At 40.2% G+C, this 21,993-nt stretch overlaps 1 protein-coding gene across 3 annotated transcripts in view; it reads left to right on the top strand.

Annotated features, from left to right (window-relative positions):
• Positions 1-21,993, top strand: part of ppp1r7 (protein phosphatase 1, regulatory (inhibitor) subunit 7) — a 29,435-nt gene that overhangs the window by 4,789 nt on the left and 2,653 nt on the right. For 2 of the 3 annotated variants that reach the window (XM_055645956.1, XM_055645954.1), the window contains exons 3-9: positions 5,759-5,814; positions 9,370-9,435; positions 12,316-12,446; positions 13,218-13,380; positions 15,296-15,412; positions 15,938-16,060; positions 18,104-18,190. In XM_055645956.1, the coding sequence (XP_055501931.1) occupies positions 5,759-5,814; positions 9,370-9,435; positions 12,316-12,446; positions 13,218-13,380; positions 15,296-15,412; positions 15,938-16,060; positions 18,104-18,190 (743 nt within the window). The remainder of the gene's footprint in view (positions 1-5,758; positions 5,815-9,369; positions 9,436-12,315; positions 12,447-13,217; positions 13,381-15,295; positions 15,413-15,937; positions 16,061-18,103; positions 18,191-21,993) is intronic. The other variant, XM_055645955.1, reaches the window with a different exon arrangement.

The following is a 21,993-nucleotide window of genomic DNA, read 5'->3' as shown; positions in this document are numbered from 1 at the left end:
AGGAAATGTAATGTCTGCAGATCCTTGCTGTAAATAGATTTAATAAACATGTGTTGTATCTTTATATGTGTTCGTGTCACCTCATTACACTGCCCATCACCCAGGAACTCAAGCAATCCTTCCTGGAGTAGAAGCGATTCACTTGCACTTGTTTCAATCCAGTGCACTGCATTGAGTGCATCACAATGTGATCTTCACATTGAAATGGAAATTGCAGGACTGCTTCATGGAACCGCCCATTCTGCATTCAGTCCACAGGAGTAACTGATCTTCCTATTGCTTCTAACTTTGACCTAGTTCTGGACGTCCAGCACTGGTATAATGAAGCTCACATAAGCTTGAGAAATAGCATCTCATCTTCTATGTTGTAGCCTTCTGGATTATGGAATTCAACAATTTAAGATAAATTGCGTTCTCTATTTAAATCTGACCAGGCCAGTTCTACTGCAGCTCAATCGTATGTTTTCTCTTTGCATTAGCATGGCCTGGTCTTCTGGGCATTTCCTACAGCTCTGTATTTCACAGCTTTTACATGCCTCTTTTTGCTCTCCATTTTTTAATTGATATGTTAATCATATTAATGAGAACAATCAGATGGGTCCACCAAGAGCCTATCACCTTGGTTTCACCATATCAAAGAGATTCCTTTAACTTATCCATAGATTCCCCAGCCCTCTCTGCAACTTAAAACTAATTTGATAGGCTTTCCATTTCTCTGTTAACTGCCTTTTGACCCAGGCATGACCTTAATATCATTTTTGAAGACGAGTCCTGACTTGAAGCGTCACCTATCATTGTCCACCAGAGATGCTGGAGTCGCTGAGTTACTCCAGTTTTCTTTCGTAAACCAGCTGCTGCAGTTCCTTGTGCCTCAATATAAATTTGTCACTCTGTCCCCAGGCACCTTGAAACCCCTGTCGTTTAACATGCCTGTTCTTCCCAACCTTGAATATATTCAGCGACTCCACCACCACAGCTATATGGGCCGTTCATTGCAGAGTTTAATGAACCTCTGAGAAGAAATTCCTCTTTTTCCTCTGTTTAAATTAGCTCTCTTTTATTCTGAAACACTTCCTCTAGGTTCTGGACACCTCCACAGAGGAAACACTCCCTCATATTCGTGTTTAAATAGAGTCATTTATAATTTCCCTAAACCACAATGAGCCTAGGAATCAAGCTTGTTAACATTCTCTGCACCACCTCATATCTTCCTTAAATACGTAGATGAAAGCTCAGTTGCTGTGGCCTCGCCACTGTGCGGTTGCCTCAAAACTTCCCTCTTTTATATTCTATTAAACAATGATGTAGGGACAGTTTAGGGGAAATTAGAGCATCTGAGACCTAGGATAAATAGAGATATTCCCAAAAACCTCTTGCTGCGTTAATTTAGCCTTGAGATATTTCACCCATACCTGGCCAAAGTCTGAATCATTTTGCTGATGCCAGGATGGACCATTGATAAAAACATTCTATTTTTTGAATGGCCTATAAACATGTGCTCCATGGTGTATATTCTCCACAATCTTAAAAGCTTGCCCACAGAGAAATGTAGATCACAGGAAAGAGAGTGACTGAAGGGCATTACTTTATAAATAAATGTGATAGGAAGTAGGGACAAGGAGTGAATGAACTAGAAACTAACTGAACAATGGTACAGAAAAGTAATGAAACAAATGGCTGGAGGAGTGAAAGGAAAATTAATATAGATTATATGAGGAGATGAGGAGTAAATAAGGATGATGTGTGGCTGAAGCTGGAGGAATTGTTTCTTTATAAGATAGACTAGACTAAGTGGGACCCGTTGGGTCCCAGCATCACACGGGAGGGCTGGCCCCCCAACACTATTCTACCTCTCCACCAATTCCAATATTGGTGGCCAGTTGGGGGGGGGGGTGCTTTCTGGAGCGCTAGTATGGGTGTTGTGGGCTAAAGGGACTGGTTTCCAGAGGGCTAGTATGGGCCTTGTGGGCCAAATGGATTCTTGGGCTGGTGGCTCAGTCACTCAAGCCTGTTGTGCTGGCAGCTCACTCACTCATGGTTATTCCTTGAAATTCCATTTCAAGCAGGGTGCAAGGCCACCAAATTCAAGTGCAATTTCCTACCACTTCAAGCAGGGTGCAAGGCCACCAAATTCAAGTGCAGTTTCATACCATTTCAAGCAGGGTGCAAGGCCACTAAAGACAGCGAGTCGTGATCTCTCCCTCCTCCATCTTGCAGAGATTGAGCCACACCCACACTTCTGGGTTTTATAGTGACCCCCCCCCTCCCACTAGAAGGGATGTGGCATTCATGGTGTGATTGACAGAAGAGAGAATCTCAACATTTTTAAAACACTAATAACTCTTATTTTTCAACGATGGGAAAAATCCTCGACAACTGATGAGCGGAGGGGGACTCTGAGTAAGATGGCCAAAAATCATAGCCGTAGTTGGTAGCGTTTTTTCTAAAATCAATATAAAGCGTAAACAGGAAGTGGTCAAGATTAGACTTTTAATTATATAGAAGGCAAGGCAACTTTTTAATTAGGCAACACAGCTTTAGCATTTCCAAACCAAAAGCAACACAGCTTTAGCATTTCCAAACCAAAGGCAACACAGCTTTAGCATTTCCAAACCAAAGGCAACACAGCTTTAGCATTTCCAAACCAAAAGCAACACAGCTTTAGCATTTCCAAACTATATTTTTAAACTACATTAAGGGCACTGACAGGTCAGTAAAACGACACAGTTTAGTGGACATGTGTTCAGTGTTATTCACAGCTCAGACTGAGAGACATGACCCTTTCGCTCCCCCATCTTGCAGAGACTGACTGAGGCACTCAACACTTCCGGGTTTTATAGTCCCTCCGGAAGGGGCGTGGCCTTCAGGAGAGAGAATCTCAACATTTTTTAAACACTAATACCCCTTTTCTTTTGCATCAATGGGAAAAATCCTCTTGTCCTGCGCAGCGGAGGGGGACTCTGAGTAAGTTGGCTAAATATCACAGCTATAACCATATAACCATATAACAATTACAGCACGGAAACAGGCCATCTCGACCCTTCTAGTCCGTGCCGAACACATAATCTCCCCAGTCCCATATACCTGCGCTCAGACCATAACCCTCCATTCCCTTCCCATCCATATAACTATCCAATTTATTTTTAAATGATAAAAACGAACCTGCCTCCACCACCTTAACTGGAAGCTCATTCCACACAGCTACCACTCTCTGAGTAAAGAAGTTCCCCCTCATGTTACCCCTAAACTTCAGTCCCTTAATTCTCATGTCATGTCCCCTTGTTTGAATCTTCCCTACTCAGTGGGAAAAGCTTTTCCACGTCAACTCTGTCTATCCCTCTCATCATTTAAAAAACCTCTATCAAGTCCCCCCTTAACCTTCTGCGCTCCAAAGAATAAAGCCCTAACTTGTTCAACCTTTCCCTGTAACTTAGTTGCTGAAACCCAGGCAACATTCTAGTAAATCTCCTCTGTACTCTCTCTATTTTGTTGACATCCTTCCTATAATTAGGCGACCAAAATTGTACACCATACTCCAGAATTGGCCTCACCAATGCCTTATACAATTTTAACATTACATCCCAACTTCTATACTCAATGCTCTGATTTATAAAGGCCAGCACACTAAAAAGCTTTCTTTACCACCCTATCTACATGAGATTCCACTTTCAGGGAACTGTGCACAGTTATTCCCAGATCCCTCTGTTCACCTACATTCTTCAATTCCCTACCATTTACCATGTACGTCCTATTTTGATTTGTCCTGCCAAGATGTAGCACCTCACACTTATCAGCATTAAACGCCATCTGCCATCTTTCAGCCCACTCTTCCAACTGGCATAAATCTCTCTGTAGACTTTGAAATTCTACTTCATTACCCGCAACCCCACCTATCTTAGTATCATCTGCATACTTACTAATCCAAAAGTGTAAGTGGCAGCGTTTTTGCTAAAATCAATATACAGAACAACAGGAAGTGGTCAAGATCAGACTTTTAGTAATATATAGATTTGTATAACAGGTCATTGCCTGGATTGAAAAGGTTGAACAATGTAGAATTTATAGCACAAATTGGTCCATTTAACCCAACTCATTTTATGTGCCACAAGTTTTCTGCAGTCTTCATCTAATTTTATTATTCAATTCTCTTGCAAATACAACTTTGCTTTTCCTGATATTTCTCTCACTGCTCTGCGGTAGCAAATGCACCATTCTCTTGTGTAATATTCTTTAATGATTTTTGGATGATCTTGCATTTATGATTCCTCGTTTTGGACTCCCTCTCAAATGGAAGTAACATTTGTAATTTGATAGAATATTTTAAGAAAACAAAGTGAAATGTGTTCTATGAATGTTTTGCGTGACGGTTAAGAGTTTAAATTTTTTTTCAGAATTATTATGGGCCAGTTTTAAAAATAATCACATGCTTGCAATCTGAGATTGCATATAGTGAAATGGAAAAGAGACGACAGCTTTGAGATTGGGCTAACGTATTAAGTGGCCTGATGATTTGGTGATGGAATTATGGGTAGAAAAGATGCAGGCATTTAGAAGGGTCAAATATGAAATCGAAAGCGAATGGGATATTTAGCATTCATGCAATATTTATAGTAGCTTTTAATATAGTTAATAGTTCAAGGTATTTCATGTAAAAATAAAGAGTAAGAGTTTTTATATTAAAAAAAGAAAAGTTAACAACACGAGCAATGGACAAACTGAGCCGGGGGAGTCAATAATGGTAGATATAGATATAGATATGCCATTTATTGTCACTATACATGTACAGTGAAACTGAAAGCTGCTCGTACTCAGTGCATACATACAATTTAGCACAAAAAACAAGAAACAGAAAAAAAAAAAAAAAAAAAAACAGAAGGGAGATGGGGGGGGGGACATATATACATATATCATATATACATATATACAGATGGAAGTCCGTGTTGGGCGGTGTAGTCAGTGCATGTGTGAATTTGAATTTATGGTAGATATAATTCTCGGAAAGCAACTATTCCTGAGTCTGTTTGACCTGGATTTGATGCACCTATAGCGCCTTCCAGAGGGCAGCAGGTCGAACAGTCCAAACGCAGGATGGGAGCTGTCTTTGATGATCTTCTTTGCCCTGCTAAGGCAGCGGGAGGTGTAGATGTCCATCAGGGAGGGGAGAGGGCAGCCAATGATCCTCTGCGCTGTCCTGGTTACCCTCTGAAGCCTCTCCCTGTCTGCCATGGTGCAGCTGCCATACCATGCTGTAATGCAGTATGTCAGCAGGCTCTCGATGGACGAGCAAGGAGATCTCAGATCTTCACTGCAGGAAACATGTAATATCCCAAAAATACATTGGGAATTGGAAGGAAGGGAAGAACTTGGGGGAAATTGCAATTAATGGGGTGCTGGCATTGAGCAAATTGGTGGAGCTGTGGGTCCTGAGGGGCTCAATCTCAGAGTTTTTTAAGATGCGGCTAGTGAGATAGTTCATATGTTCCTTTTAATTTTTTTAATTTCCCAGATTTGGAGAAGGATTGAGGTCAAACATTGTTCGAGAGATGTTGGTCTAAGTAATGGAGTAGATAAATATGTGGCCAGAAACACATCTCTTGGCCAGATGTGGCATCAATATTGTGAGCACTTTGGTTCAGTCTGTTCATTGTCACTCTCTTAAGCTTTATTTGAAGAGAATTTCATTGCCTTTATTTTTTATTTCAGTATATAAATTATACTAATCAGCGTGGTTTAACATAAAAAATGATTTCTATTCCAGGAGAACCAGACACGCCTGTTGATATTGAAACCATCATTTTAGATCCAGAAGCAGAGGTAAGGGAGTTGTTGAAGCAGCTTCATTTCACTAAGGGTTTAACGTATAGGTATTAGTTTATTATTGTAATGTGTACCGAGATACAGCAAAAATATGTAACTACCATCCAGTCAACTCATATTCTACATGGGTACAATTAAGCCATGATGCAAGCACCACAGGCAATGCATAGAAAAAAATACCAGAGTACGGAATATAATGTTGCAGCATTATAGTGTTGGGCAGACTTTTTAAAGTGCAAGGACCAGAATGAGGAAAGTTGGAAGTTCAGAACTACACTCTTGCCTTATGAGAAGATCTCCCAGTAGTCTGATAACAGTGGGGAAGAAGCAGTTCATGAATCTGGTGATACATGCTTTCTAGCTTTTGTATAATTTGTCTGACAGGAAATGAGAAAGAGTGAATGGCTGGAGTATAATTGATACTTGATTACGATGGCTGCTTTCCTAAGGCAGCATAAATAGTATGCGTTGCAATTGACATAAAGCAGTTATTGGAGTGCCAGTGTGGTTAGAGTAGTACATTGTTCTTCATGTGGGCGTGAAAGTTCATTGATCATCTTGATGCACTTCCTGGTCTTGCGTGAATCTTGAATGCAAGGCTGGTTGAGCAATGACTAACTTTGCAGCATCTGGCCAGTTCTGACCTCCTCTCCTTCATAGCACTTCTGTTCACTCCCATCCAGCATCAAATCCCTCGTTGCAACGTGCCGTCATGATTATTTTGGTATCTCATTGAATATCTCAATATTCATGGTTTCTAGGGAATCTGTGAATTGATTTTTAGTTTACAAAATGAGTTGGTTGGTTGGCTATTCCATTCAGGTAATTTCAGGGGAGGTAATTTTGTTGATAACTTTGTATCTGCCGACTGTAGCAAAAGTCAAAGTTTCCCAAAGGGATAAATGAATCTTTCCCACTCTGACAAAGTTATTCTTGAAGATTCCTTGTTTACAGCACTTTGCCCATGACCTTTGAGCAGATTGTCAGGTCATTGGTCACTAATGTGGTGTAACTGTCCGGACCACATTATCCATAGTGCAACATCCAAAATTATTCTTAATTGTGTTAAATGCATTTAGTGATCTGATTGTGGGGTACTCAGCTGTTTCTGTCTGCCTGTACCATAGTTCATCATTTATGCAGTTAACAGAGACTTATTTTGACACCACATATGCTTTCTCAATCTGAAGGAACTCAGTGGGTCAGGCAGCATCTGTGAAGAGAATGGACAGACACATTTTCGGGTCTTCTTCAGATTGATGGGGTGAGGAGGGGAAGAAAGATGGGAAAGGGAGGTTGGGAAAAGCTTGGCACGTGATAAGTGGATGTAGATGAGGAGGTGTGAATGGGAGATGGATAGGGTAAGTGACAAAGGCTAGATGATGAAAAAGAGACACAAATCTTGCATGAGAGGCGAAGTGAAGGCACAGGCGACTGCAGATGTTGGAATCTTAAGAAAAGCACAAAGAGATGGAGAACTCATTGGTTCAGCCAGCATCTAGAGAGGGATATGACAGGCAATATTTTTGGTTGGGGTTCTTCAGTGACCGGGAGAAAGCCAGAAATGAGAGCTGGGGACAGGATAAGTGGATATAGGTGAAGGGGGTGGACTGGTGATTGGCACATGGAAAGCATAAGTGATAAAGGGTAGAGATGAAAAGGAACCAAAAGGGTGTCAGATAGGAGAGGAGTGAAAGATAAAACCAGAGGGGTGGGATGCATGTAAGGGGACAAGGGGGAGGGGAAAGAGGAAGTATAACAGGGACATTTGGGACACAGGAATAGGGAGATGAGCATTCGGAGGAGGAGACAGAAGCAGGGTGACGGATGGTAGGAAAAATATGGGGTGGGCAAGAGAAATAAAATATTAATTATAATTGGAGGTTTAAATGTTCATACCATTGGGTTGTAGGCTACATGCACGGAATATGATGTGCTGTTCTTCCAGTTTGCGGGACGCCTAACTGGCAAAGGAGGCCAAGGGCGTAAATGTCAGTATGAGAAAGGGAGTTAAAATGGTTAGCACCCTGAGCTCCTTGGTGGACCTAGCATGTGTTCAGTCAAATGTTCATCTGGTCGATGCTTGTTCTCGCCGATACAAAGGAGACCACATCAGGAGCACCAAATGCAACAGAGGAAGTTAGAAAAGGTAAATGTCAACCTCTGTCTCACCTGGAAGGGCTGCTGGGGTCCTTGTGTGGAGGCGAGGGAGGAGGTATAGGGACAGGTGTTACTTCTGTGGTTTCCGAGATAGGTGCCTGGGGAGGCGGGCTGGTTCAGGGGGCGAGGGATGGGTAAACCAAGGATTTGTGGAGAGAATGGCCTCTTGAAAGTGGACAGGGATGGGGACAGGACGATATCACTGGTGGTGGAATCACATTGAATCTCAGAAATCTCAGAGAATGATGTGTTGACTGCGAAGGTCGGTGGGGTAAAAGGTGCGGACCATGAGAAGTCTAACCTTGTTCCCTCTGGGAGGAGGGGGAATGAGAGCAGAATGATGGGTGTACTGACGTTTCTGTCCTTGGCCTCCATTGCCAGAGTAAGGCCACATACAAACTGGAAAAACTATGGCTTATATTACGCTTGGGTAGCTTACAGCACAGCCAAATGAACATTGAATTATCCAATTTCAAGTAATTAACCCCCTCCACCTCCACCCCAACTGTGCACACATCTTTCTCCCAATATCCTCATCACCCTGCTCTTTCCTCTCCATATGCGCTTCTCCTATTCGAGTCCCATATTTCCCCTTTATCCTTGTATGCCCCCTCTTCCCCCTCCCATTTGTCATCTTCCGTGCTTATCCTTCCCTCTGACTTTACATTTCGCTCCTCTTCTTTCCTGACATTCTTTTGTCTCCATTTCATCTCCATTGTCATTTACTGTACCCACCTGTTGCAACCCTAGTGCACCACTTCAACTATTCACTTATCATGTGCCAGGATTTGCCCAACCCCACCTATTTTCTGGGTTTCCCCCACCTACTCCAACAGTCTGAAGAAGAGTCCCGACATGAAACGTCATCTGTACATATCCTCCAGATGCTGCCTGAACCACTGAGTTCCTCCAACACTTTGTTTTTTGCTCAAATTCCAGCATCTGCAAAAGTTTCTTTCTCAATGGTGTGCTGCATTACAAAAACAAAGGCTGATTATTGTTGTATATTAAGTCATTTATTTCTGACTGGGTAAGGTGTGCCAATGCTGGTGATCTTAGTCTCTTAACTCTAAGAGTAATTGCAAATATAGATTCCTATTAAATAGTATAATTAAAAAAAAAAATGGATTGTAGACATTGTATTTTAATTTCAAGTATTGCTTGGACAAGCACCCAAATCCTAATGCATGCCATTTTGAAGCTGGTCTTGACAGGATTCTGCACTAATTGTTTCAAGGATTTGCACCGCTCTATTTCCCAATTTGAGATTCTGCCATTTTAAAGCGGGACTTTATTCTATTCCATGTGTGATTTATGTTGGTAGTTTGGGATGATCTTCGATTTCGGAGTAATTTTATTCAGTTTAACGTAGTTAATGTTGTGGTTTTCCAGGATGTCGATCTCAACCACTGCAGAATTGGAAAGTTAGAAGGATTTGATGTACTGAAGAAAGTGAAGGTGAGATTAGCTGACATATTAGTGCAGAAATAGAATGTAGAAATTGTTGATTCTTTTGTCACTTTTATGTATAGTAAGTGTTTACATCCTGTCAGTGCTGCTTCATGATATAATGGGAAAAATGTTCATGATTTCTGATTATAAAGTTCCCAAATGGACGCCTTTTGATTAATTTTTTTAAATCTAAGTTTTAGAATTTTTGTCATCCTTATATTTGTGTTTCCTCACCCAAACAATGTCTTGGTGTATTCCCTGGGAAACGTTCCTTTCATAGCAGTTTGCCAGTGGATATAGTTAGGGCATTGGCATGCTGGCTAATTTCTCATGAGGAATCGGGAGCAAATGCCAATCAACAAAGATATTTAACCCACAGTTTCCTGGGTCAGCTGATTTTTATTTCTCCGAGACCCCTTGTAATAGGTTGAAGCCATTAGTTCTGTGTTTTTTCCTGCACAACATAGCATTGTCTTCCAAAGCTCCATATCCATTTGGTCAACTACTAACGGTATTTCAGCTTGTGCTTTGATTTGAATAAAAATGCCACCTCTACCTTATCTTTGAAGTTTATCATTCTATCTTTTTCTGTGTATGAGAATTTGACAACTACAGGTATGCTCTTTAATATATTTGAAATGTATATCTGTACAAAGTTTATTGAGATTGTTCTTCAGCTGTCTTTCTTGCCTGTTGCTTTGTTTCTAGGATGCTATGACTGCCAACTTTTCATACATTCCTACTCGGCACTCTGTTTGAGATCAACATTTAAATATAATACAGTATTAACATTACATTAAGCCGTGCTTTATGATGTTTGCTGTTGACATCCTTTTTCGCTGTGTTCTGTGTATGTTACACATCACTGGTGCAGAAATGGGTTCCAAATTTGGATCTGTTGCTGTCTGTTTTGTTTAAACAGGTCATCGCTCAGGAATGCTGATTTATACCTTGAATATCCATCAATAGCCAGAAGCTGAAGTCGACTCAAGTCCAATAAAAAACACTCTGGAAAACTTTCCACGCAACAAGAATAAAGCAGCAATTTGATGTATAATTCAAGAAATATATCCCAATCTTTTTCCACCTCAAAATAGATATGGCTTTAAGGCCCACAAAATAGAGGTGTATTTGAAAAGAAAATGTGATGTGAAGTGTTGAGCTTGCAATGCAATTGTTATTGTAATGCTCATTATTGGATATCCTGGATTCATCATGGGGTGTTAAAGGTCTCTACATCCTTGAAGTTTAACTGAACTTTCCAAATTATACAGACTGCTTTTAAGTATCGTGAGAAGAAACCGTCTTTTAACTTGTGCTTTTAGTATGATGTGCTATAAACAGCATTACTGTGAAAGGGAACTACGCAGCTAACCACTCTGTAAATGAATGACCAACATTTAGCTTCAATTACTTTGGTATTAAATATAGAGACATATTGATAACCTGAAATGAAAACCAAATGCTGGAAATACTCAGCAGGTTAGGCAGTAACACTAGAGAGAAAAAATAGTTCAGGTCTTCAGAGGTTAACTGTTATGTCACTATCCCTTGATTAGAGGATATAGATTTGGGGCAAATCGCAGTTGAATAAATTATCTTCAGAGGATTCAGGAATAGATAATGACATGGGAACTTGTATAACGGTCGTTTGATCAAAAAATATGAAAGAACGTGGTTATTATTAGATGATGGAACTTGTATGATACAGAATCTGAAAAACTGCTTACTGCTGATTGAACCTCCTTCACTCAAACTAAGCATCAATAAAATCTGTTCTGAAAATAACTAAACAGAAGCAAAATTAGATATGTCACATGTTCAGTTCCAAAGGTATTCTATGCTGTACTGATCATAACTGAGAATGTGCCAACGCCTATTGTACCTCTTAAACATCTTCCATTCCTTTAATCTTCACTAGAATGATACAGTTGGGATTCAAACCATGGAAAGTTAGGGAAGCAGCATTAGAACAAGGTATTTATCCGAGCTCAGGAGTGAATTGCCTTTTTCACTGAAGTGCTTTGAAAAGGGTTGAAAGTGAGTATATTATGCAATGAAAAATAAGGTGTGAAATCTTGGAATTATAGATTAATATAGTTTGCGAATCTCAACTGTAGCTCGGTGACTGGCATTCTAGTCTTTGAGTCAGAAGGTTGCAGGTTCCATGCTGGAGTTGTAGTACAAAAGTCTAGATTGCCCGTTCAGTGCTACTAAGGCAGTCTGATACATTTGGAGGCGTTGTGGTAAGATTAACCTGTAAATGGAGCCCTGTTTTTCTGTCAGGTGTACACAAATGATTGCTTTGCATTATTTTGAGAAATAGCTGTGGCCTTATTACTAGCGTTTTGGTCAACGCATCTCTTGATCAGCACAGAAAAAGCAAATGCTGTTCATTATCACTTTGGCATGAAGTTGGCTGCCGGGTTCCTCCATTCCAAAAATTGGCTCCCATTAAAGTATTTCATTAGATTTTAGCTAGACAAAAATGCTGGAAAAACTCAGCGGGTGAGGCAGCATCTATGGAGCGAAGGAAATAGACGACGTTTTGGGTCGAACTGAAGAAGAATCTCTACCTTCGATTTTGTCTACCTTCGATTTTCCAACATCTGCAGTTCCTTCTTAATCATTAGATTTTAGGATAACTTGAGACAATGAACGGTGCAAAAAATATGAAAGTCCCTCACATGTCTTTTGTGCCATCCCATCTCTTTAACTGTGGATCATGCCATTTGTCTTTTGTGTTCAACATTGTATTTTAGTTTGCATGCAGTGGATACAAGTGATCTCTAGAATATAACACAAGTACTGTAAATATAATGTTGCCATTGGACAATCCATTGTTTGGAATGCCTTATAAGCTGCTTGTCTCTGGATTTATTCCAGGTGCTGTGCCTTCGCCAGAATCTTATCAAGGCAATTGAGAACCTAGACAAGCTGATAACTCTCCGAGAACTGGATCTCTATGACAACCAAATAAAAAAGATAGCAAATCTTCAAGAATTGAAGGACCTTGAGTAAGTATTAAGATATATTTGTTGTTGTAGGAATGCCATCATTTAGTCCAGTTCTCTGGCAAGAATGCAATAATTACCAATTGCCGAAGCTGCTTCTTTATTCGACATTGGTTGGAAAACAGTGAATAGTCATTACTGTTGAGATACAGCATGGAATCAGGCCCTTCTGCCCACAGATTCCATACCGACCATTCATCCGTTCACACTAGTTCTATAATATCACACTTTACCATCCACTCACACCACACTCGGGGCAATTTACAGTAGCCAATTAACCTCCAAGCCTGCACATCTTTGGGACGTGGGAGGAAATCGGAGCTCCCAGGGGAAACCCACCCAATCAAAGGGAGAACGTGCAAACTCCACACAGATACCACCCGCGATCAAGGTTAAACTCTGTCTCTGGCGCTGTGAGACAGCAGCAGCTTTACCAGCTGTGCCACTGTGATGCCCTTGTGCCGCTTGTCGTTGAAGTTGAAGGTTGATTAATTTCTCTAATACATCTTGGGGACACCCAGAGCAACTCCACATCCTAGGAAAGTCCCTTTTCACTAATAGCAGAAAACTTTTATTTGTACAGAAGAAAACCACTTTCTTCCAAATCAGTAATGATCAGTCACCAACAGCATTCATGCTGGCTTAATGTTTGTGTTACTCTTTCTCTCTCTCACATTTGGGGCATCAGCAGGTAAGTCTGTCTTGGCATTACACCCTGACATCTTTGTTGTGCTTTGGAGCTGAAGTTGCATGATTCCTTTTATTTCCATGTAGGGTTTTAGATCTCTCCTTCAATATAGTGCGGAAAATTGAAGCTCTTGAGGGCCTGAACAAAGTGAAGAAGCTCTTTCTTGTGAACAACAAAATTACAAAAATAGAAAACATTGGTCACATGGAACAATTGGAAATGTTAGAGCTGGGCTCAAATCGCATTCGGGTAAGTGAATGTTGAACCGGTCATTTGCATGATCTGATCCCCTGACATTTGGTCTCAGTACTCGAGAATGGCAGAACGTTTAATTAAGATGTACATGATCATCGCTGGTATTTAGATGGAGTAGATTGAAAGAGTTTATTTTATTAGTTGTTCAAGGATCAGTGGCACTGATATTAAATATTGGTAAAAGATACAAGGGAAAGGCAACCAAGTAGTTACTTTCTTTTGTATCCCAGTTATTTTTCTGATCAACCTTCCATGTGTGGCTTTGTCAAATGCATTGTTAAAATCTATGTTGAGTACATCAAAATTCACCCACATTTCTATGGAAGAGGAAAAATTATCTCTCAGTTGATTTGACCCTTCACCATACTCAAATGGTATGGTGAAGGATCCCATGCTTGAAACATTAAATGTTTATTTTTTTACAGATGCAGCCTGACTTGCTGAATGTTTCCAGCATTTTTGTTTTCATTTCAGATTTCCAGAATCTGCAGTAAAAAAAATATATATATTCTGCCCTTGATCCTGGAACCAGAGGTTGTAAAAAGTTGGCCTGGTTCCTTCCTTACCCTTGTTTTCTTTAACAGGCATAAGTGTCAAAGGCCTTGGTTAAATTAATGCAATACAGTATTTCCACACAATTATTGGATAGTATTCAAACATTGCTGGAGCTTTCCTGAGGAGAGGATGAAAAACTGTATCATGCCTTAATATTCTTTAGAAATTGGGTATTATACTGTTGCTTTTCAGAAATTATTTGAAATTGCTTAAAAAAGATTCCCAAAAACGTTATACTATAGTAGTTCATGCGTTGTGAATAAAGAGTATCAAGAGTATATTTAATTGTCATTTGGTCCCCTGGAGGTCCAAATGAAATGCCGTTTCTGCAGCCATATATTACACACAAATAGACCCAGACACAACATAATTACATTTTACATAAAATTCCATCACATAGCTGTGATTGTGAATAAAACTCTCTCCCCCGATGTCAGAGTCAAAGTCAAAGCCCCCGGCTGGCGATATTGTGGCCATTAAATACATGCCGGCCGTGTGGTGCGAGGTCACACACGGGCTTGCGTTAAGTGAGCGCTCGCAAAGTCCCGCAAGATGTAGGCCTCCGCTGCTCTTCGACCCCGCAACACGGGCGGGAGAAGTCGCCGTTGCAGGAGCCCCAAGCGGTCCCGTCCAGGGACTGATGCCGCCATCTTCACTCGCAGCCGCAGCCCACCAGCAGCAAACTCAGTCACGCTCCTGACCGTTCCACCCGCCGGTCTACTGACGAGGTGAGGGCACCTGAGTCCCCGGCTTCTTCTGTTGGATCTATCCTCGTTGGCCCCAACGACAGCTGAGACCCGACAGATCGGGGCTCCACAGGGATACATCTCTTTTTAACAAAAACTACATAAAAACACAGACAAAAAATAATAAAAACGCGGACAGGCTGCAGAGGCCGCTGCTGACCAGAGTCGCGCCGCCTACCTAAAGATAAAACTATCCCTTTAAAGCTCTGTTCCTTACAGGTTAAGTGAGAGCTTAAGCAAGGTCTCTGCTGCTGCTGTAGGACACACCCATGGACTGATGACGATCTTCACTCGCAAACACCCACCAAACTCAGTCACGTGACCGTTCCACCTCTACTGACGAGGGTTTGATCTATATGTGGCTCAACCACCAGATGGCGCCACAATACATCTCTTTTTTAATTAAGTGGTGATCATGTAAACTACCCTTTAAAGCTCTGTTCCTTACAGGATTGTGAATCAAGTGTTGATGTGGAAATTGAAACTTATGAAACCATATAAATTGCATAGCCACGTCTGAATGTGACAAGATAGGGAATAAAAATCAAAAACTGATATCAATGTGGTGGAGAGATGGCGGTGTGATTTTTAAAACTTTATTTTGACAGGTTGTGGAGAATATTGACAATCTGAAGAAACTTAACACTTTGTTTTTGGGTAAAAACAAAATAACAAAATTACAGAACTTGGATGGGCTGACGAATCTCACTGTTCTCAGTATACAGGTAATCATTGCACAATATAGTTAATATTGAAATGAATTCCTTTGACAGTCTCTATTCAGAGCAAAGTAACGCTTTGTTATTAAGTGGATAATGCTCAAACTCTGCCACTGTGATGCAGCTTGTTATTATAGTCATAGAGTTCTTATTACCTAAAAACATTAATAGCCTTTGCATATTCAAGGCATCAGCTTGTTTGATTAGTGAGGAAGAAGCTCACAAGTACTTTGTGCTTGAGAGCTTCATAATTTCAACTAGTCAAGCTCTTACTCTGCCATTTTGTACACACGGGTAACTTGTCAGGAGAGGAAATGAAATGTCTGTTTGAAGTCTGACAACATGAAGCAAAAGTTTAACAGTGATGTCCCAAGTACTTGAATGGAAAACGAAGCAGTTGTGGTGAGAACAAATATTGATGGATGTGTGTGTCAGACACAAGCTGACTAGAAATAAAGTTTTAGTAGCTGACCTACTGATTGCATATGTTAATGTACCTGTGTTGATGTTTTGATGCACCTTTTCTTCCAGAGCAATCGGTTGACAAAGATAGAGGGGATGCAAAGCCTGATCAATTTACAAGAGCTTTACATGAGTCACAATGGCATTGAGGTGATTGAGGGCTTGGAGAACAACGTGAGTCACAGACCCTCTGTTAGTGTTTACCTATGTCCTTCAAGGATTGAATTGAAATGTACTAAATCTTTGGTAAGATAAATACATGTTGCAGTGGGTAATAGTTTTTTACATTGTGCATTCTAATCACACTTGCATTTTTTTAATCTTAAATGTAAAGTAGTAGTAATTGTACATACACTATGACATTTTAATATTGAGTGTATTTTTTTTCCAATAAAACCTGCAAAAACTGAAAATACAGGAAAGATGGCACAGCAGTTAGTATCACTGCCTCACAACTTCAGTGACCTGGGTCCAATATTGACCTGTGGTGTTTTTAGTGCTCTCCCTGTGACTGTGTGGGTTTACCATCAAATGCTTTGGTTTCCTTCCACATCCCAAAGAGGGTGGCGACTGCCTGGAACGTGCTGCCAGGGGTAGGGGTGGAGGCAGACATGGTGGTGATATTTAAGAGAATTCTGATCGGCACAAGGATATACAGGGAATGGAAAGATACGGATCATGTGCAAGTTTGTCTTAGCATTATGCTTGCCACAGAAATTGTGGGCTGAAAGGCGAGGTCATGTGTTGTATTGTTCTATGTGCTGGTTAATAGCTGATTGTACATGGCCCCTCGTGATTTGGTGGGAGGAGGATTGCAGAGGTGGTTGATGGATGTGTAAAAGAACAGGTTACAGTAAATTAAGTGCCAAATGGGATAGATATGATTGCTCTTTGAATCATGGAGGGCTGAATAGTCTCCTTCTGAAGAAAATAGAAAAATGTGGAAAATATGAATTAATTTTTTCAAAAACTTGAATCTATAAGGTACTAAATTTAATATATAATATAGAATGATTCGGTTGTAACTGGGGTGAGGCTACTACCTATTTCTGATCAGTAGTTTAAGTTGTGATTAACTTTTAAGATTTCCCCATGCAATTGTGCACAAGGCTCTGGGTATAAAGTCTCCATCCAATTACTGATACTAGTAACATAGCATTGATCTGAGAATTTAGTGTATCAGTTATTTGAAATGGGTAAATTTGGAGTTCACTGAAATACTGTTATTGAACAAACCCACAAACGAGAACGAGAGGGATAAACGCTACCCATTAGGTTCCGCCAAACCTTACATGTCCATGTCCTGAATGGGAGCTTGGAAAACGTGGGGTATTTGTACTCCAGTGAAATTGATTGATTGATTGATTGATTGAAAGATACAGCATGGAAACAGGCCCTTCAATCCACGCTGACCATCGATCACCCCTTCACGCTAGTTCTGTTATCCCACTTTCATATCCACTCCTATACACACTAGGAGCAATTTACCAAGTGCGCCAATTAACCTACAAACCTGCATGTCTTTGGGATGTGGGAAGAAACCTGAGCACCCAGAGGAAATCCATGCAAGCAGACCCATGAGGGAGAACGTGCAAACTCCACACGGATAGCAGCCGAGGTCAAGATGAATGAATGAATACGTTTATTGGCCAAGTATGTACACATACAAGGAATTTACCTTGGTTCTCTGCTCGCAAGTAACAACACGACAAACAGTAAACCATTAAGAATAAAACTTAAAACATTAAGAATAAAACATTATAGTTTAAACATGTGAATGAAATAAAATACCAGAGACTCTGGTGCTATGAGGCATCAGCTCTACCAGCTGCGTTACTGTGCCGTCCATTGTTATGCAGATCTTGGCTCTGGCAACTTGAGATCAACACAGTTTTCTATTTTTACCACGCATTGGAGCGTGTAGTATGCTACTATCTCAGGATTCTACAGTGCTCTTTTAATGAGTAACCTCAGACATGTATGCTACTGGATAATTAAATAATCACTGCTTTTGAAAACATTTTCATGCCAAAGTGTCACAGTGTGTTGTGCATATTAGTTTTTTTTATGTAGTCAAAACAATTTGTTTTACTGTTATGTTGTAACTTAATTTACTGATTATGTTGTCTGTGAAAACTATAATAATCTAGTCCACATTGTGGAGATCATTACTCTTAGACTTTGAAGTTCATCTGCCGTTCCTATTTAATCTATTTTTCTGACCTCTCTTTTCAGAAAAAACTAACCACGTTGGATATAGCAAACAATCAGGTCAAGAAGATTGAAAATATCGGTCACCTCACAGAACTTCAGGAGTTTTGGGTAGGTTTATTAAAACAAATTTCTAATCTGAAATCCAGGCTTCAAGGTTATTTGTTCAGATTTATTTTTCAATTCTCGAGGAACAGATCCATCATTGAAATTATTTTTTATGCAATGGTATAATTTTAAATGAAAAAAAATGGTTAAAAGCTTGCAGCTAACCATTAGTGTTTAAAAAAAAAAAAATCAAATTGCTTGACCAAATGGTGTTGGGAAAATAATCAGAATTACCAAGACAGGTGATTAGAGTACCCAAGTACTCTATTTAAGTTGAATATAGTCAATTGGTGGTCTATCAAATAAATTGTTGAAAAAGATAGGTCCTGGAGTAACTCAGCGGACCAGGCAACATCTCATGTCATAAGTGATAGAAACAGAATTAGGCCATTTGGCCCATTGTCTACTCAGCAAATTTGTCAGGCAAGATCTCCCCTTCACAAAACTATGCTGACTTTGGCCTATTATATCATAAACGTCTAAGTACTCCGTAACCTCATCCATTATGATGGACTCTAAAATCTTACCAACCACTGAAGTCAGACTACAGTTTTCACTGGAGAATTATAGTTCTCTGGAGAACATGGATAGGTAACGTTTTGAGTCGGGACCCTTCTCAGTCGGAAGAGTCTAGAGCAGAATTGTCATTGATCCATGTTCTCCAGAAATGGTGCCTAACCTGCTGAGTTACTCTATCACTTTGTGTCTTTCTTTGTAAATCAGTATTTGCAGTAACTTGTTTCTAAAGAAGTTTCTGAAATGGGCTTGTGTGCCATAACATTTTGATTATCATGAAAGGCCTTTGAAGGAGAGGAGTGCGGCATTCAGGGAGTTCTTGGAAATTATTTTTAGGATGGGGCCTAGAGTCTATAGAGTGAAAGTACTGCTAGAGCGTGCAATTATTTTGGATGGAATGTAAGACTGGAGGAGATTGTTAACTTGAGAAAGCTGTGGGGGTATTTGAAAAGAGAATTATGTTTTTCTTACAAAAACATGTGCAGTTTAGTACGGGACAAAGTCAATGTCTTTGAGCTGACCAAGTGATAGCATATCAAAGATTGGAAAGAAGAACATAAGAATTTAGTTTAGGGATGATTTAAAAACATGGCTTGAGCAGTTTTAGGAACAGCAGAGGTAATTTGTGTCAATATTGCTGCTTAATATTGGCTCCCAATTAAACGGGATGCTCCTGTTTTATGGTTAAATTCAATATGACCATTACAGAGGAGTAAAGTTCAGAGGGGGGAAATCTTTGGGGAATCGGAAGATGAGCTTACATTTGGAGATATTTAACTATATTTAGATCGAATTTGAATGGAATGACAGTCTATCGGATGGGAACACTGAAAGATGGTGCAATAGAGATCATCAAACATTCGAGATAAGACCGACTTCTTGTTTGTAAACAAGATGGACAATTGTGTTACTGGCATCCTTCTGGGACATTAATCATTTCTTAACAATTTGAGTACTGTTTGTATTCTGTCCAATGTTGACCAGACAATTTCCTAGCTAGCTACTAATCTCCTTTCAATTCTTTGGCCAATAGGAATCTTTCATGGATTTGGGAAGTCCGGATAAGTAACTGTGAACTTTTTTCTGTTCTGACAGTGATTTCATAAAAGTTCTATCAGATTCATCAAGCATTATGCCTTAAAAATCAATACTTATTCTTTCTATGGCTTTAGAGTTTGTAGAGGCATTAATAGTGATATTTCAAAAATCACTAAATTGAGGAGTGGTTCCAGACGATTGGAAAATTACCAATATTACCCTGCTGTGCAAGAAGGGAGCAAATCAATATTGTGGGAACTATAGGCCGGTTAGTCTGACTTCAGTGGTTAGTAAGATTTTAGAGTCCATTATAAAGGATGAGGTTAAGGAGCACTTAGAAATTCATGATAAAATAGACCGAAGTCAACATGGTTTTGTGAAGGGGAGATCTTGCCTGACGAATCTGCTGGAATAAATAAAGAGTAGGACAGACAAAGGAGAGTCGGTGGATATCGTTTACCCAGATTTTCACAAAGTCTTTGATAAGGTGCCACACGTAAGGTTGCTAAGGAAGATGAGAACCCATGGTATCAAAGGGCAGATACTAGCATGGATAGCAGGTTGGCAGAAGACAAAGAGTGGCAATAAGGGGGGCTTTTTCTGGTTGGCTGCCAATGACTAGCAGAGTTCTGCAGGGGTCGATGCTTAGTCCGCTCCTCTTTGTGATATATATTAATGATTTGGATGAGAGGATTGAAGACTTTGTGATCAAGTTTACGGATGATACGAAAATAGGTGGAGGGGAAGGAAGTACAGAGAAAGCAGGGACACTGCAGAAGGACTTGGACAGGTTGGGAGAGTGGGCAGAGAAGTGGTAGATGGAATATAGTGTAACAAAGTGTGGAATCATGCATTTTGGTAGTAGGAATAAAGGCATAGACTATTTTCTAAATGGGGAGAGAATCCATAAATTGGAGGTGCAAAGGGACTTGAGGATGCTGGTGCAGGATTCCCAAAATGTTAATCTGCAAGTCAAATTGGTGGTAAAGAAGGCAAACGCAAACAGGGATGTATTGCTGAGGCTCTATAAAGCGCTGGTCAGGCCGCATTTGGAGTATTGTGAGCAATTTTGGGCACCGTATCTGAGGAAGGATGTGCAGGCCATGGAGGGTTCAGAGGAGGTTTATGAGAATTACCCCAGTGTGTTAATATATGATGAGCGTTTGACGGCACTGGGTCTGTACTCGCTGGGGTTTAGAAGAATTAGAAGGGACCTCATTGAAACATACTGAATAGTGAAAGGCTTGGATAGAGTGGATGTGTAGACGATGTTTCCATTAGTGGGAGAGTCTCAGATTAAGCGAGTTTGGTATTCCAACTGCGCATGCCCAGGTCATAGGTCACTCGCGATAAACATTTCCCGGCAGCTCAGTAGCTACGCATATACAGACACACAACCCATCCGCAGCCAGGATCGAATCCAGCGTTGCCGAACCGCCACTGGACACACAGAGGGTGGTGAATCTGTGGAATTCTTTGCCACAGAAGGCTGTGGAGACCAAGTCAATAGATATTTTTTAGGCAGAGATGGATAGATTCTTGATTAGCATGGGTGTCAGGGGTTATGGGGAGAAGTCAGGTGAATTAGGAGGGCGAGATAGATCAGCCATGATTGAATGGCATAGTACACCTGATGGTCTAATTCTTCTCCTATCACTTATGACCTGAATTTTTTATAGATTAATTATAAGCTCTGCAAACATTCGTTTTAGTTAGAGCAGATGGAAACATAAAGCATTTTCAATGTAAATGCATGTTTAACAAATCATGAGAACCTTACTAATGTATCAAGATTTTCCAAGATTCTCACTTTTAAATACCATAGAAACTATATGGTGCTCTGAGTTTGTTGCTGTGTGGTAGTGCTTGCTTCTGTTACTTTACATCAATGTTGTAAATCTAGGAAGGGCACGCAACATTAGTTCCCTCAGGATGTCTGGCTTGATATCCTCTTCCTGTAACACATTGCTGCAAAATAATGAACAAATATCCTGACTTGGCTACTATTTTTGTTTAATTTACAAATGACTGACACCAGTTTTATACGTCTCACAATGCTACTACTAAAATTGTAAGAGACCTTGTTGATTTCAGTATCCCAGGGAAAGTTCCCTTTCATGCATTCTTTCATTGTTGACCATTATTCTTTATAGGTTTGCTCATTCATCAGGAGCTGTGAGAAAGTCATACAGCATTGAAATAAGCTCCTCACAACTTTCCATCCGATCTATATCCTGCTGTAGTATTTAACA

Source organism: Leucoraja erinacea, chromosome 14, assembly GCF_028641065.1.
Source record: "Leucoraja erinacea ecotype New England chromosome 14, Leri_hhj_1, whole genome shotgun sequence".
NCBI lineage: Eukaryota > Metazoa > Chordata > Chondrichthyes > Rajiformes > Rajidae > Leucoraja > Leucoraja erinaceus.
The sequence above is the reverse complement of the archived record's forward strand: the minus strand, read 5'-3'. Positions and strand labels throughout refer to the sequence as shown.